At 44.4% G+C, this 15,880-nt stretch overlaps 1 protein-coding gene across 3 annotated transcripts in view; it reads right to left on the reverse strand.

Moving 5' to 3' along the window:
- fgfr3 (fibroblast growth factor receptor 3) overlaps positions 1-15,880 on the reverse strand; it is a gene marked incomplete at both ends in the record, with an annotated part of 78,347 nt that overhangs the window by 33,473 nt on the left and 28,994 nt on the right. For all 3 annotated transcript variants that reach the window (XM_079262427.1, XM_079262426.1, XM_079262428.1), the window contains one exon: positions 13,304-13,369. In XM_079262427.1, coding sequence (XP_079118553.1) covers positions 13,304-13,369 — 66 coding nt within the window. The remainder of the gene's footprint in view (positions 1-13,303; positions 13,370-15,880) is intronic.

Raw genomic sequence — 15,880 nt, forward strand, 5'->3', positions numbered from 1 at the left:
CACTTGGTGTGTGTGTGTGAATGTGTGTGTGAATGAGACGCTATGAGACGAGGATTAGCTCGTAGTTGGAGAGTAACTCTCAGCCTCAGCACCACCAGCAGGCATTTTACCTCACTGCAACTCAGGTGAGATGTCACCCACATCTGATTAATCTGAGCTGCACGTGTGTGTGTGTGTGTGTGTGTGCTTATCGAAAAAGCTTGATACATTTCTGACACACACACCTCTTTGGCTACTGCCTTCAAGCACTGGCTTCAGCTTCACAGAGTAACTCCAACCAGACGGAGGGAGTGATGCGATGAAGGCTGCAGCCGCATCTCTTCAGAAAGCAGGCAGAGTGTTACTAAACTCTATTAAACAGGCTGGAAACTGTGTGTGTGTGTGTGAAGCAAAGCCTGCCGTTGTTTGAGTTAGACTCCCCAGCTTGCAAAGACAAACACTCTCCACGTGAAACCACACACACACACACACACACACACACACACACACACACACACACACACACACACACACACACACACACACACACACACCACCTCCACCTTAAGAGGGAAATATCTGTAAGGTTTCATGACGTCTCTGCATATGTGGAGCGACTCGTTGCTTTTCTCACGGTGTGGCACAAATCACCATGGAGTCTGAACACATTGTTTTCTTGGCTTTGTAATCAGCCACACACACACACACACACACACACTGGGTTTTAAACAGTCTCGCTCCTGATGTGTGGTCCTGCTGCTCCTGAACTCATGTGGACCTAAAACACACACCTTCCTGCGGCCACAATGACATCTTTAACTAAATACACACCGATGTGAAGAGAGAGAGGTTTCTGTTGTTTAAGTCCACGTAACACACAAGGCTGGATGTCAGTCAAACAGAGGGGGTGGAGCTCAGATGTCTTTTCTCTCCCTGTTCTGTCAATATATTTCTAGTTCTTCTTCTACAACTTATAATCTCAGGAAACAAACAGCACTTTCCCTTCCAACATCATCTTCCTTGTTTGGGGACGGGGTAGACCGAAGGGCTAAATGTGTGGTTTTTATTTAATAGTTTAAGTGGAACTATTATGTGCATTTCTGGCTAATTTATTTTTATTTCTGAGACCAGAAGGGCTGGGATTGATGGAGTTATTGTCACAAATCTCTTTATTTACTTCAGACCGACCCTCTCCGTAGGCTGTCAGATCAGCCTGCGGGCAAAACGAGTGGATTGAGACTCTTCCGCATTAAGCCCCGCCTCCCGCCACTGCACTACATCGGGAGCGCGCACCGCACCTGCTTTCGCCATCATTGTAACATCTCATAAACAGAAGGATTAGGCTGATATGAACTCAAAAAAAACAAAACAAAATACCATGTCAACACATAGCATACAGCCCTACATGTTGGAACCTGAATCAGACCCTGAAAACGAAGTGGAAAACAGCAACCCACAGCAACGAATGCAGCAGGATGTCTCTCTTTGGTAAACTCACCAGCCATCGTTGGAAATAACTTTATCCCACGTTTTCCACCCGCCTGATGTATTTGTACATGCCCTTGTTAACCAGTAGAAGGTAACCAATCACCCAACCTTATCCCCCGGGACGTCACAAGGATTTCCAAATAGAAAAAACTCTCTAAAGCGTTTTTCGTCACCATGGAAACCGAACGGAGAGCGTGCTGGAACTTAAACTCAAACTCAAACATGCGTTTAGGTGATAAAAAACAGTGTCGTTCACATGTCTGATGAGGATTCAACTCTGTAACACTGTGGAAAGCTCAGAAAACTCCAAATACCATCATAGCACCCCTTTAAAAAGAGGCGATGAGGTCAAGAGAAATGCGGGATGTAAAAGCAGGAACTGAAACAATATGAAATGATTTAAAAGGAAAAGACGACTGTTAAAGCTGCAAACTAAATTAAGATTATTTTCATCCCTTTTCTCTTGATAAAAGCCAGATTAAAAGGACATTTATCACTTTTTTTTAATAAATGGAGGATTAAATTGACTCAACAGATGTGACGTTGGATTATTAAAACACAAAGAGCGAATTTTACCACAATAATTCCTTCTTTGGTCTTTTTGTCCAGACCAGAACCTCTCGCCATAAAAACAGTTTCTTCCCCTCTGCCGTCGGACTCATGAACACATAATACCTGAGCTGGACACTTTATAACTTCAGTCACTTAAACAAGTCATGTCACATCACTTCATCTATTGCACTGCCAATTTGCACAGTTGTTTGGATGCTACTGTTCATACTGTACATATCTACATGTCTACATGCGAAATTACTTTTACCTTTACTTTTATTATACATTTTTAACAAAAAAAATTATGTATGTATATTCATTTGTCTGCATGCCCTTACCTTATTTGTAAAATAGTTGTAAAATAGCTGTATTTCTACTTTTATATTACTGTTCAGTGTTTTTATTATTTTTATTATTCAGCACCTTATCACCGAAAGTTCCTTGTCTGTAAATTGTTAAAAAAAACAATGGCAATAAAAGTCTTTCTGATTCTGATACTTCACCAATGTGACATTTGTCATCTTTTAGATTTTTTAAGTCTTCAGTTGTTAAGAATGAACATTTTAACGTTGACTTCAAGTCCATAAGACATGTTAACAAGCTTATTTACATGATCTATGAGAAACAATGAAACCCAAAACTTGTGGACAGGTTAGCCAGGCTGTCCAGGCCTACATAGCAGGTGTTAGCTGCTATCTGCAAGGATCAGGCTCTGCAAGGCAAGTGAAAGCTGAGACTTTGTCCATTTCTAGCAAGCGAGTGGTTTTGCTTTGCCAAATATTATTATAATTTTATTAAATTTGTCCTTAATATGTTTGTTTTTAAAACATCTTAAAAGAAATATCATGGGCAGGCCAGGTCTGACAAAGGCTAGGTCAGAGGTCATGTAGAAAACTGGGGGAACCAGTAGACTACTAGCAGGATTTGGCTTTTCAGCTAATTTACATGAACTATTTGGAACCAGCGAAGTACCAGCCTTGCGCAATCCAGGAGGAAAAGTTAGCAAGCTGAGCTAGTGACCACTGCTCAGAGCTAGCACGCATGTCACAGCTGCTAGATACCAAGACGACGCTAGGCATGACAAGCGAGACCTAACAGCTGAGACTTGGACCAACCCAAGCTTGTGAGTAGCTGCCAGCAGCTAGCACCTGGTTGCCTAAAGAAGGCAGCGTCTCCATGAGACCCAAGTTAACTTCTTCTTGTAGCTTCTGCTTTTGTCATTATGTTTATAGATCCCCAATAAATTAATGAGAGAGGTGTAGAGTCAGAAGATGTCCATGTCCACATGGGGGTCATGCTGGCTGGACATGGACATGTGAGGGTTCAATATGGGCTGCAGACAAGGCCGGATTACCCAATGGGCATTATGGGCATGGGCCCAGGGGCTCCTACCAATTGGGGGCTCATGTAGGGCATACTTCAACAGTTTGGACATAAAACAAAATGTTCACAAAAGCCAGGTAGTTACACCACAGTGTCTCGTGTACTGCTATTGGTACCACTGGCTGAGAGATGTATGAAAAGTTGTTTCACTGTGTATCAATCACAATTTTTACAATGTTGTGGAATGGGGCCCCTGGAACACTCTGGGCTCAGGGGCCTGTGCACTTTTAACCCGGCCCTGGCTGCAGATAAAGGTCCACAGTAGGCTTGTCCACAGTTTCCACAGAGCCTCACCTGTGTTTGTCAAGTTGGTTCTGACTGGGTTTTGGCTGTGGACCAACTTGGTGAGTTGCAAAGGACCCATGTAGGCCCATATCCAAGTTTGCAAATCCCATGTGGTTTCAGTTACATGAGCCCCGAAGCCCATGTGGGCCGAATGAGTCCTGTAAAGGATGTAGGTGAGCTAAGTGGGCATGGGGAGCCCGTGTGGACTGGTTACATGTTCCCCAAGTTAGGCCTCAGCTGAAAGCCAGTCAGAACCATCTTGTAAGCCATGGGTGAACACAGGACACACCACTGTGGGTACTGTGGACGAACCCACATGGGGTCCTTATCTGAAGCCCAAATTTAACCCTTAAGGGCCCCACATGGCCATGCTGACTGGGTGGGTACAAGGGATTGTTCCTTCTCCAGTATTACCCTGTGGAGTTCTGCGCTGTACAGTAATCTCAACCCGTGTCTAATGGGGTGGATGGTATTTCCTCAGTAGAGGGCAGTGGGATTTTCTAGAAGGGAGGCATAGATGGGAGGGAGGTGGGTGACCCAAAACAGATACCCTTCCACCTCCTCTGGGGCGGGATATCCAAACAACCGAGCCCTGCTTGGGTATGCAGTTGCTGTAGTGGAAACTGGTTTACCATGACATCTTCTCTCAGCTCTGTCCCAGTGTCACGTCCACCTGTCAGCAGCAGAGGATAACCAGGGAGGGAAATCTCTCCGGGAGACTAAAAATACACAACGGGGTTCCAGTTTGGTTGGTTTACGTTTGATAACAGATTGTGTGTAAGAAGGAATCACTGAGCGCAGAAAAGGTGAGGTCAGTCAGAGGGAGGGGAGTTTGCTTCCACTCACACCGTCTGTTGCAACTGTACATATTTACAGCTTTTAGATGGACGTATATTACATATAAGCATGGGCTCTATAGCTGATCACAGATCATCTTAAACGCCACAGAGGTGGGAGTGATAATTTCATAAATTATTTAAACTTTTCAACTAATTTCAGTGAGATTTGATGGATTGTTATGCAAGAAAAGCAAAAAAAAGTTTGAGAAGGATCCAGATTCTTTTAACCAAACATTTCTTTTAAACTTTAGTTATTTTGTATTTTCTCATGAACTGCTAATCTAAATGAGAGAAAGAAGACAAATGTTTGTCATTATTGTGTGTCATAGTGTTGGTTTTGATGCTAATCCAAATAGATTCAATTTTTTAAAAATGCTTTCTACTTTTAAAATGAGATAAGTGGATTTTTTAAGATTTTCTTTGCCTAAAACAAACAAAGAAAAGGAAAATGAGGGTATTTATCTTGTGCTTGGATTATGTGGTGCAACAAGTGTTCCATAGAGACTGAAACGTACAACCACACCGCCTCCTCAGCTTTCTCTTCCCTTTCCTTCTGACTTGTGTTGCAGGTCAGAGAAGCGTGACAGAGGCGCTCCTACCAGCCTGACTTCAGCGCAGCAGAACTCAGCTGCAGCAGGACACACAGCGGTGCCGATGCCCGGGGCACAAGGCCCTTTTCGCGCTCAGACACCGATCTGTGGAAAGGAGGGGGTGTTTTAATTGTGTAATTGTATAATTTGCCCTCACTGACGCCTGCGAGCACACAGGCAGACTTCATTCCAGATTACACTGGGGCTCTTTGAAGGCACGCTGCCCAGGAGGACCTGCAGGGACTCAAGGCAAACAGAAGTGGAGGAACAGCGGCTGTGGAGCAGCATAGCGTGGCCCGGCGTCCGGTTCTCTGCTCTCCTGCCAGGGTAAACAAGGAGACCGCATAGCTCTGGTGCACAGCAGAGCACAGATTAGGCTCTGTTAACATTCCTCCCCCCTCACACACACACACACACACACACACACACACACACACACACACACACACACACACACTGCCCTTTCACTTCACACAGTGTGTGTGCATTGCTTCCTAATTAGAAAAAATACTCACTTTCCTCACATTTATTAGGCGGGGTCTTTAACTTTCTATTCGCTCTATCTGCTTCACATCTAGACGCACCTCATCATCGGATGAAACAGATGATGCTCTGACAATAAAAGGTGAATTAAGCTTTAAATTTGTTCAGTTTAAATGTCATTTTCTGACTCTGTCTTAAGGATTGTTTTTAATCAAGACTGCCATCACAAACTTACATCCATTCAGTTTTTTTAAATTAAGTTCAGATCAGATGCTCAAAATCCCATCTTAATAAGCTTCTTTGTGTTTTTTTTGCTTAACATGTCAGAAATGTGACATTCCTGGTGATTCACACAGCAATGTGCACGCAAAAACACAAGCGGTTTCATGGTAAGGGTTCCAAGTCAAACCATGACGCGACGCGACAAGATGTAGAAGTCAATGTTCAGAATCAAACGCCTGAAAGTGTGTTTTAGGTCAAATGTTAATAATCAGAAATGATTTTGTAGCTGAATGTGATCAGAATAATCTGTATGCAGGAATCATCGTTAATCCTGACATGAACATGCACATAAACCTTGTTATTATGGAGCAGTTGCTCATTGATAAGTCTTCACAGGAAAATATGGCCGGGGTTTAAAACTCATCTGAGGCCCGTGGAGTCTGAGATGTACTTCTCTGGATTTTGCAGTTTTTCTGAGTGTTACAGTCTGACTTAGAGTTGAAGTTGCAGGAATATTCTCTGCTGGGAGGGTGAAACTGGTTTTAAACCAGTCTCAGTATGGAATATAACGGCCTGCATACTGGTTAGAATTGATTTTCACCTTTTCTAGACTGATGAAAACAGATCAGGAATCACTGAGCGCAGAGAAGGTGAGGTCAGTCAAACGGATAGAAAGTAGCTTCTAGCTAAATCTGACATATCTACACACTGTATTAAATTTGTACAAAGTGTTCATTAATGGGCATTGTCTTCATTAAATTAAATAATATAAATAAACAAAATGAGCAACAACTATTTGTTCAATAGGATAATTTCTGATGTCTTTCCTCCTTGTCATTAAGTTAAAAACATGAACTGCCAAAACCTTTTTTGGCATTTTTTTTTTTTACTTGTAGAGGTGATCATGCCCCTTGTAATGGACTGGAGACCAGTGACGGACTGGAGACCAGTAAGGGACTGGAGACCAGTGACGGACTGGAGACCAGTGACGGACTGGAGACCAGTGGCGGACTGGAGACCAGTAAGGGACTGGAGACCAGTGACGGACTGGAGACCAGTGACGGACTGGAGACCAGTGACGGACTGGAGACCAGTGAAGGACTGGAGACCAGTAAGGGACTGGAGACCAGTGACGGACTGGAGACCAGTAAGGGACTGGAGACCAGTGACGGACTGGAGACCAGTGACGGACTGGAGACCAGTGACGGACTGGAGACCAGTGACGGACTGGAGACCAGTAAGGGACTGGAGACCAGTGACGGACTGGAGACCAGTAAGGGACTGGAGACCAGTGACGGACTGGAGACCAGTGACGGACTGGAGACCAGTGGCGGACTGGAGACCAGTGGCGGACTGGAGACCAGTGATGGACTGGAGACCAGTGACGGACTGGAGACCAGTGACGGACTGGAGACCAGTGACGGACTGGAGACCAGTGGCGGACTGGAGACCAGTGATGGACTGGAGACCAGTAAGGGACTGGAGACCAGTGACGGACTGGAGACCAGTGACGGACTGGAGACCAGTAAGGGACTGGAGACCAGTGACGGACTGGAGACCAGTGACGGACTGGAGACCAGTGACGGACTGGAGACCAGTGACGGACTGGAGACCAGTAAGGGACTGGAGACCAGTGACGGACTGGAGACCAGTGGCGGACTGGAGACCAGTAAGGGACTGGAGACCAGTGACGGACTGGAGACCAGTGACGGACTGGAGACCAGTGACGGACTGGAGACCAGTGACGGACTGGAGACCAGTAAGGGACTGGAGACCAGTGACGGACTGGAGACCAGTAAGGGACTGGAGACCAGTGACGGACTGGAGACCAGTAAGGGACTGGAGACCAGTGACGGACTGGAGACCAGTGACGGACTGGAGACCAGTGGCGGACTGGAGACCAGTGGCGGACTGGAGACCAGTGACGGACTGGAGACCAGTGACGGACTGGAGACCAGTGGCGGACTGGAGACCAGTGGCGGACTGGAGACCAGTAAGGGACTGGAGACCAGTGACGGACTGGAGACCAGTAAGGGACTGGAGACCAGTGACGGACTGGAGACCAGTGACGGACTGGAGACCAGTGGCGGACTGGAGACCAGTGGCGGACTGGAGACCAGTGACGGACTGGAGACCAGTGACGGACTGGAGACCAGTGAGGGACTGGAGACCAGTGACGGACTGGAGACCAGTGGCGGACTGGAGACCAGTGATGGACTGGAGACCAGTGACGGACTGGAGACCAGTGACGGACTGGAGACCAGTGACGGACTGGAGACCAGTGGCGGACTGGAGACCAGTGACGGACTGGAGACCAGTGACGGACTGGAGACCAGTGGCGGACTGGAGACCAGTGATGGACTGGAGACCAGTGACGGACTGGAGACCAGTGACGGACTGGAGACCAGTGACGGACTGGAGACCAGTGGCGGACTGGAGACCAGTGACGGACTGGAGACCAGTAAGGGACTGGAGACCAGTGACGGACTGGAGACCAGTGATGGACTGGAGACCAGTGACGGACTGGAGACCAGTGACGGACTGGAGACCAGTGGCGGACTGGAGACCAGTGATGGACTGGAGACCAGTGACGGACTGGAGACCAGTGACGGACTGGAGACCAGTGACGGACTGGAGACCAGTGGCGGACTGGAGACCAGTGACGGACTGGAGACCAGTGACGGACTGGAGACCAGTGGCGGACTGGAGACCAGTGATGGACTGGAGACCAGTGATGGACTGGAGACCAGTGACGGACTGGAGACCAGTGGCGGACTGGAGACCAGTGACGGACTGGAGACCAGTGACGGACTGGAGACCAGTGGCGGACTGGAGACCAGTGGCAGACTGGAGATTAATGTGACGCCGTAAGGACCAGATAATACTTAATAAATCCTGATTTGTGAATTCCTGGCTCTTTTTTTCCACTCATGACAGCATTTTTCTGGAGCTTTGTGAAAAACCAGCTCATGTCTTTGGCAGCTTTGCTTATTAGACTCCTAAAAACGCTCATTTTCCCTTTTCTTTTTCCAGCTTTCTTCCCAGCTCCCATCTTCAAATTCTCTCTGTCAATCAGCAACGTTTCCATTCCCTGTCCTCATTAAGAGCTCGGCGCTCTCGTCGTCTCGGCTTTCTCTGCCTGTGGATGCGGCTGCTCTTCCGCTCGCCATCGGGGACTCTCCGTCTGGCTGTGTGGCTCGTCACATGGCTCCTTTCCTGCTACAGTCAGCTAATTAGTGCTGGCTTAGCGGACATTAAGCACCGATAGGGGTTTAATGTTTCTGAGCTAATCCCTCTCCTTTTGGCCAGGAAACCAGAGCCTCATATGTCATGAGGCGGACTTACATCCAGAGATTAAGTCTGGCAGTCAGGGGCTATTTACTGGCATTCAGGATATCTCCAGTAAGCTGTTGCCGCTGCTGCCACTTCGGCCCGTTTGGAAAACACTCCAGGTTGTCAGCGCAAAGCGAAGCTGCGCATTCAAACACGCAGAGCTTTTTCAGCTAAAGGTGTTCAGGCTCATCTGCAGCGACTTGCAGCACAAAGACGGCAGGGAGAAGCTTTCTGCGGGGTTACTCTGCATCTAAATGTGCTGCTTTCATGTCCAATGTGTCTGGATGAAAGCTTCCAGCGGGCCTCGCAGATAAAAAGCTGCGAATATGAGGCAAGATTGCATTTTATGTTACATGCACGGAGTTTAAAGTCACAGCAACAATAAGGGAGACAGGTTTAGTGCATCCAGGCAACGTTCCTGTAATTATCGAATGAAAGAGAGTTGGTGCAAAATAACTTTTCAGCAGTTTTCTGAAACCTTTTCATGGACTTTTCTCTGAAATTTCCACGTTTTCAGGCACTGAAAATGTCTCGTTTTATCCATCACATCTTCTAAAGGCTTTCCCTTTGCCATGAAACTTTAATGAAGACCACAGGCCAGTCCGGCTGCTTCAGCAGGAGCATCTCCCAAAGTCACTGTCTTGGTATTTCTCTTTGAGTGGAGAGTGACGACATGTGCTGGAGAGTCCCGCCGTTTACAAAGCGGCTTTGATTTCAGAAGGGCGTCTCCGTCACTCAGACTGCTCCATATTTTACTTCTGGCACCAAATTGTTTGAAAGTTCATTTGGACCGGGAGTCATTTTTATTAAATCATGACTTCTCTGACATGACTGGGTTGTTTTTTTTAGTCGCCGTTTGCTGTCGTGACTCGTCTAATTAAATGTTTCTAAACGCATGAAGTATGCAAAGTGTCTGGTGCACACCCATCCATCCAGTCATGCCACTTTTTCACTCTATTTTCCTCTTCGTTTCTCCCCCGTTGTCTCCCATCTTTTACAGCATTTTCCTATCTAATTACTTTTTATTTTCCTGATTTTCCTCCGCCTGTCGGCGCCTCACCTTCAGCCGTCTCGCTCCATATGGCACAATAAAGGCAGCGCAGAGTGGCGTCTGGCTGGGGTGGAGACGCTTTCCGTCTCTCTGCAGTCGTGCTTGCAAACAGATCGGAGCGCTGCAGAGCCTGCGAAAGCCATGCCTCATTGTTCCCTCTTCACCTACACCTGAACTCAGCACATCCCTGAATGCCAAATGAGCTCACATCACAGTGGAGCACTTACAGGCACGTTACCTGCTGGAAAGCTACCAGCGTTTGATCTGTGCAGCAGGTACGTGCTCTGGGGTGCAGGTTTAATGTGAGTTCAGCAAGACAGCAGGTGCTTAGAAGAGCCATATAATGCCAATTACACACAGAAAATTCCAACGGCACTCGTATAAAGTTAAATCACCGGAAGAAAACAACTTTCTGAAAGACGTGCTGCTCTTACAGACGATGTCTTTTATCACAATTCAGGAATTAAAACAACGTCTAACTTTAAAATAATTAATACGTGAGCAAAGACAGAACTAAGATTCATTTAAAAACTAAATGCTATTATACAGTAGCAGTCAAAAGTCACAGACTCACCCATTAGACTCTTTTTGAGTCTAATGGGATAGTATGTCCAAACTTTTGACTGGTAGTGTATATAACCACTGGTAAAGTATTAATGATGTTTTTCTGCATGACGTCAAGCATGAAGCGAAAAAACATGCATATCAAATGTTTCTCAAATGTTTCATTTCTGAAAGAGATGCACCGATACCGATATCATGTGTGTGTATTAATGAAAGTGTTCTGATACCACAACCGATACCACACTAGTCAAGCCAGAGCAGATGTGTTTGATGCTTCGGACGTGTTTTAAATGAAATAAATGCCTTGAATGTTAAAATGTGACATTTTTTGTTACACAAAAAGCGAGATCTTTGTTTCAAAACCAGACATTTATAGTTGTATTTAGGTAAAATGTGCCTAAACAGAATAAAACTTACTGAAATTGTTAGATCTGTAATGTTATTATATTTGTATTGGTGAGGTAACTTTAGAAAGGATGGGTCATTTATTACAACCTAATGAAATCTTACACAGTTATAACAGCAGTAATAATAAGTAGTTACAATAATGTTCACATAAACAGATTTTGTATCGGTAAATATCATTATCTGCAGATATCGGTATCGGATCGGTGCATCTCTATTTTCGGCTGGAAGCCATTACTGCTGTTATTTTACTGCACAGACAGTCGACAGGAAGCTGAATCTGGAATTTTTAATTCCATAAAAGCGCCGGTTCAGTCAGACTTTTAATTTATTTTAATCCCATACGAATGAACATGAAACTGATCAAGTTTTAACCCTTTAAACCTGGCATCAGTGGGAATTCTGCTGCAGATGCATCTTGGAAGTGCCGACCGGCTCCCACACCTGACTTCACTCCGCGCTTCGTGTGGCGGGCGCAGCTCATTAACCTTAACGACGTGCCTCATGCTGCCTTAATCAAACGCAGGTTTCCCCTCACGACACGGTAAACCCACCACGTGCACGAGCGTGCTGGGTTTATGTGAAAAGAATCAAACATCTGGATGCTGTATGATTCAGAACCAATGACAGAAGAGAAACCGTCTAATTAGCAGATGAAGCAGATAAACTTGCCTGATCTCACCGTCACGTGTCGGGGGGGAAATTCTGGAGTCATCTTGGGTTTTTTTTCTTCTTAAACGTGTGAGATGCATATCTCACAAAACAAAGATATTTCTCTATCACCCTCTGCAACAAAAATACCATGACGTCACATGTCTTTATTTACGACAACATGGACGTCCTCAAAACTGTGTTGGTCTCATCCGTTGTCCAGGCACACTGAAGCCAGAACCGCTCCACATAGACGACCAACGGCGAAGGACGGGATCAAGGAGTTACTTTCCACCATCGGTGCATGACATGAGAGGGATGTTTAGTGGAAGTGACGTCATGAGATGGAAGGTTATTCTGACTGGATAGGATTAGAGGTGCGACCGCCGCCTAAAGGTTTGATCTGCTGATGAATGTGCTGAACAACGTGCAGATAGATGTGGGTGGATCTGTGGTTGGAGAACGAGGTGGTGTGGACTGGCCAGAGGGGGGGAGATATTCGGTTTTTACAAAAACCCGGCTATGTGTGGACAAAGGTGTGAGGCCTTGTCCACAACGTCACTTCCACAAAACATGCCTCCAACATGATCTGGTGTGGTGGCGGAAAATAATTGTCCTTACTGTGTCCTTATTATGATTTTGTTATTTGTATTTTCTTGTCATACTTTTATTGTTTCATGTAAAGCACTTACAATTGTCTTGTACATGAAAGGTACTATACAAATAAACTTGCCTTGCCTTAATGTCGTCCTTTGCCGTTGGTAGTTTATGTAGAGCGGTATAAGAGCTTGTAAAAACAAACAATAGACAACAGATAACACCATCACAGTTTCGAGGACGTCCATGCAGGTGTAAATGTAAAAGAGTTCATGTGTTCAGAAAGCAGTGTGCCGACGGTTTTACTTTGAAAAGGTCAGACAGGAAGTCCGTGCTGTGTTGTTGGTGAAAGTTTTACAGTGGTGACTAATAGTAAAAGATGCCAGTTCCGCAGAACTTCTTCATGTTTTTGTTTTATACATCATAAAAGTACAGGCGTAAGACCAAGACCCTCGGTTACATAAACAAAAGGTCGCACATGTGACGTCACATTTAAAAACAGCAAAACCCGGTTATACGTGTCCACATGACATACAGAGTATTCGCAAATCTTCCCTTAGGATGTTTTTTATACCATTGTATTTGAGTGCGTAAATCTGAGTCTTGGTGTGGATGAGAGGCCGAATCAGAGAAAAATACCTTTGTTTTGTGAGATATGTGCACCATGTGGAGAAAGTCTGATTCACAAAGCTTTGGCTTTCCTGATGTTGTTTTTATTTAGTCGCAATATTAATGTCATCATAGTTTAATGAGATTTATTCATTTCCTTTGTTTTATTTATGTTTTGAAGGTTCAGTAAAGCTTTAGAAGTATCAGCTTATCAGAAACAAGTGAGTGTGTCTATAGAGTAATATCAAAGAAAAGATTAAAAAAGAATTCACCATTTCCATTACCTGCATCTTCGGGGTCTTCATCATAGTCTTCGTCATCACCAGACGACAGTGAATCTGATGAAAGGAAACAGAAAACACTCAGGATTAATGACTAATTCCTGGTTTGGAACATTTATTTAAACAACTGATTCTAGAAATGTCTGAAGAACAGAAGCCTGCAAAAATAATTTATTTATACATTTATTTATGATTTAGCTTAAAAACCTTTAACTTAAATGGATTTTTGGCTTAACTTTCGCTACATTTTATAAAATATTTATATGAATTGGTGAAATGAAAGAACAAAATAAAAACAAAAAAAGCAAAACACAATTGTTACCAAATTTTCTTTTTAAAAATTCTGATAATTTAAAACTAAAATTGAAATATTTTGTGGATGCATTTTCACTACTTGAAAGCACTTTTATAATAATTTATATACATGCGATTTAAGTGTCACATGACCTCAGTCTTCAAGAGACATCATGAAGACCAAAATTATTCCCAGAAATCTATTAAAACTGTTGTTGAGAGGAGAAGAAAGGAGAAAAGAAAAGGAGAAATGAAGAAGATGCTATCGAGAAAAATAAACAGAAATTCTTGCATGTTAATACTTAAATGCTGTTTAGTGTGATTTAACAAATGGACACACGGTTCATTGAGAAACTCGTGAATGAGTCCACAGTTCTGTGAAGCGCGGCGGCTCTCACGTTTCACAACCCAAACATTTCCACACACGTCAGATACGAGAGGGTCGTTAGTAAAACTACGACACGCTCGGATGAAAATGTGTGCACTTTAGTGCAGACACGCAAACAGTTGAGTCTTTCAAGGCATTTGTGCAACACGCAACTCTTCCCAACAGGCTTGCGTGTCAGTCTAATTATTATTACTCACAGATACTGTTTAGATTTGCTGCATCATACTTTTTCACAGCAGCTTTTGTTCTAATCATTTTCCATCTGACCTTGGAGTTTTGTGGTTCAGCGCCTCAGGTCTGGTTAATGAGAGCCAGCTGTTACCTCGACAGCCCCGGTGAGCAAAGCCTGCTCCTGAAACTCCTGACTAGCAGGTTTTCGTTGCTATTATTCGACACCTCAGTCCATAACCCCCCCCCCCCAAACTCTGACTGTGGTACAACTCAGCAGAGAGATTTTATAAGTTTGGTGGATGTCATTCTTCTGACAACACCAAAGAAAAATGAAGAGAAAAAAAAAGAAAAACGGGAGAAAAAAAAGAAGAAGTGGTTGTGTAAACAAACCTCAAAATGGCATTGGGTGAGTGAGTAATTTTAGAAACTTTCAGAGAAAAACACATATGGTCCAATGTCTGCTGTCCCACCACAAATTACAAACAACTTTTCCATCTAGAAGCTTTTCTGTTTTTTTTTTTAAAGAGAGGCAAGAAGAAAGAAAGTTATTTTCACTATCGTCACTGACCAACTTCAAAGTATTTGGAAAATATAAATATTAAAGAAATCTAGTTTTCATGACAGCAAAACACTAAAAAGGAGAAGCAAAGAAACAAATCAGCACATTTAACAGCATGGGTGCCAAAAATGGGCAAAGAGGCGGAGCTAAGAGGGGGGCTGTGAGCGTGGAGGAGGATGACTGACATCTAGCGATCTGGGACCTTGCCTGTAGCTAAGAGCTATCTGAGCTAACCCCAAGCTAACGGGAGCTAACCAGCTAACGGAGGTAAGCAGGCTAAAGCTACGTCACGCTGTTAAATGGCTAAAAACCATCGTTGTTCTACGTTCCTCCCTTTTGAAGCAGGAGATCGGGTACCTGTCAATCAAAAGGACACGCCCCTCATTGTGCCAAACTTCAAGATAAAATTACTTTTTGTGAGTTAGAAAGAAATTCTCTCCCTTCATAGTGGTAATGAAGGTAAACCTGACCTATTAAGACTGTAAACATGTTTATTTCTGCTGTGAAGTTGGTCTTTTTAACATGGGAGTCTATGGGGATTCGCTCTGTTTTGCAGCCCCTAGTGGATGAAGGGGGAACCGCAGCTTTTAGCACTTCTGCATCGGCTTGTCTTTTAACCGCCGGAGGTTGCTGCTTGGTTTGCACTGAACACAAAACTATCATGTCCTGATTATTAATACAGCCCAGGAGAATCAGGAGTACTTTGAAAAACCATTTCTCACACACACAGTCCATTACCGCCAGACTTTTCACCTGAAACAGAGCTATGCCAGGAGGAAACCATATATCAACTCTGCACAGAGAGTCTGGAGACAAGCTGATCTCAGGCAGACATGTCCGCTGCTTAGAGTCCACATTTCAGCTGACTTTGGAGGGAAAAATAGTTTAATCTTAATCTAATATATGCTGCAAAGTTTAAAAACTAAATGTTTTCCCAGTTTTCTTCATCCACGTACAAAAAAAACCCATTTCTTTGATGAAGCCTCAGTAATTTATGATACACATGGAAAAACTGTAACCCTCCCTTTAATTTGCTGAAGCTTGCAGATAAATCCGCTCACTGCTTCTGTCTCCAACGTGCAGGATGTGCACAAAAAATGACTAGACCTTCTCCGCTGCCTGGATGCTGTCCAGATGCGGAATCTGATCGCGCTCT

Source organism: Telmatherina bonti (assembly GCF_933228915.1).
Source record: "Telmatherina bonti genome assembly, chromosome: 22".
In the NCBI taxonomy this organism is placed as follows: domain Eukaryota; kingdom Metazoa; phylum Chordata; class Actinopteri; order Atheriniformes; family Telmatherinidae; genus Telmatherina; species Telmatherina bonti.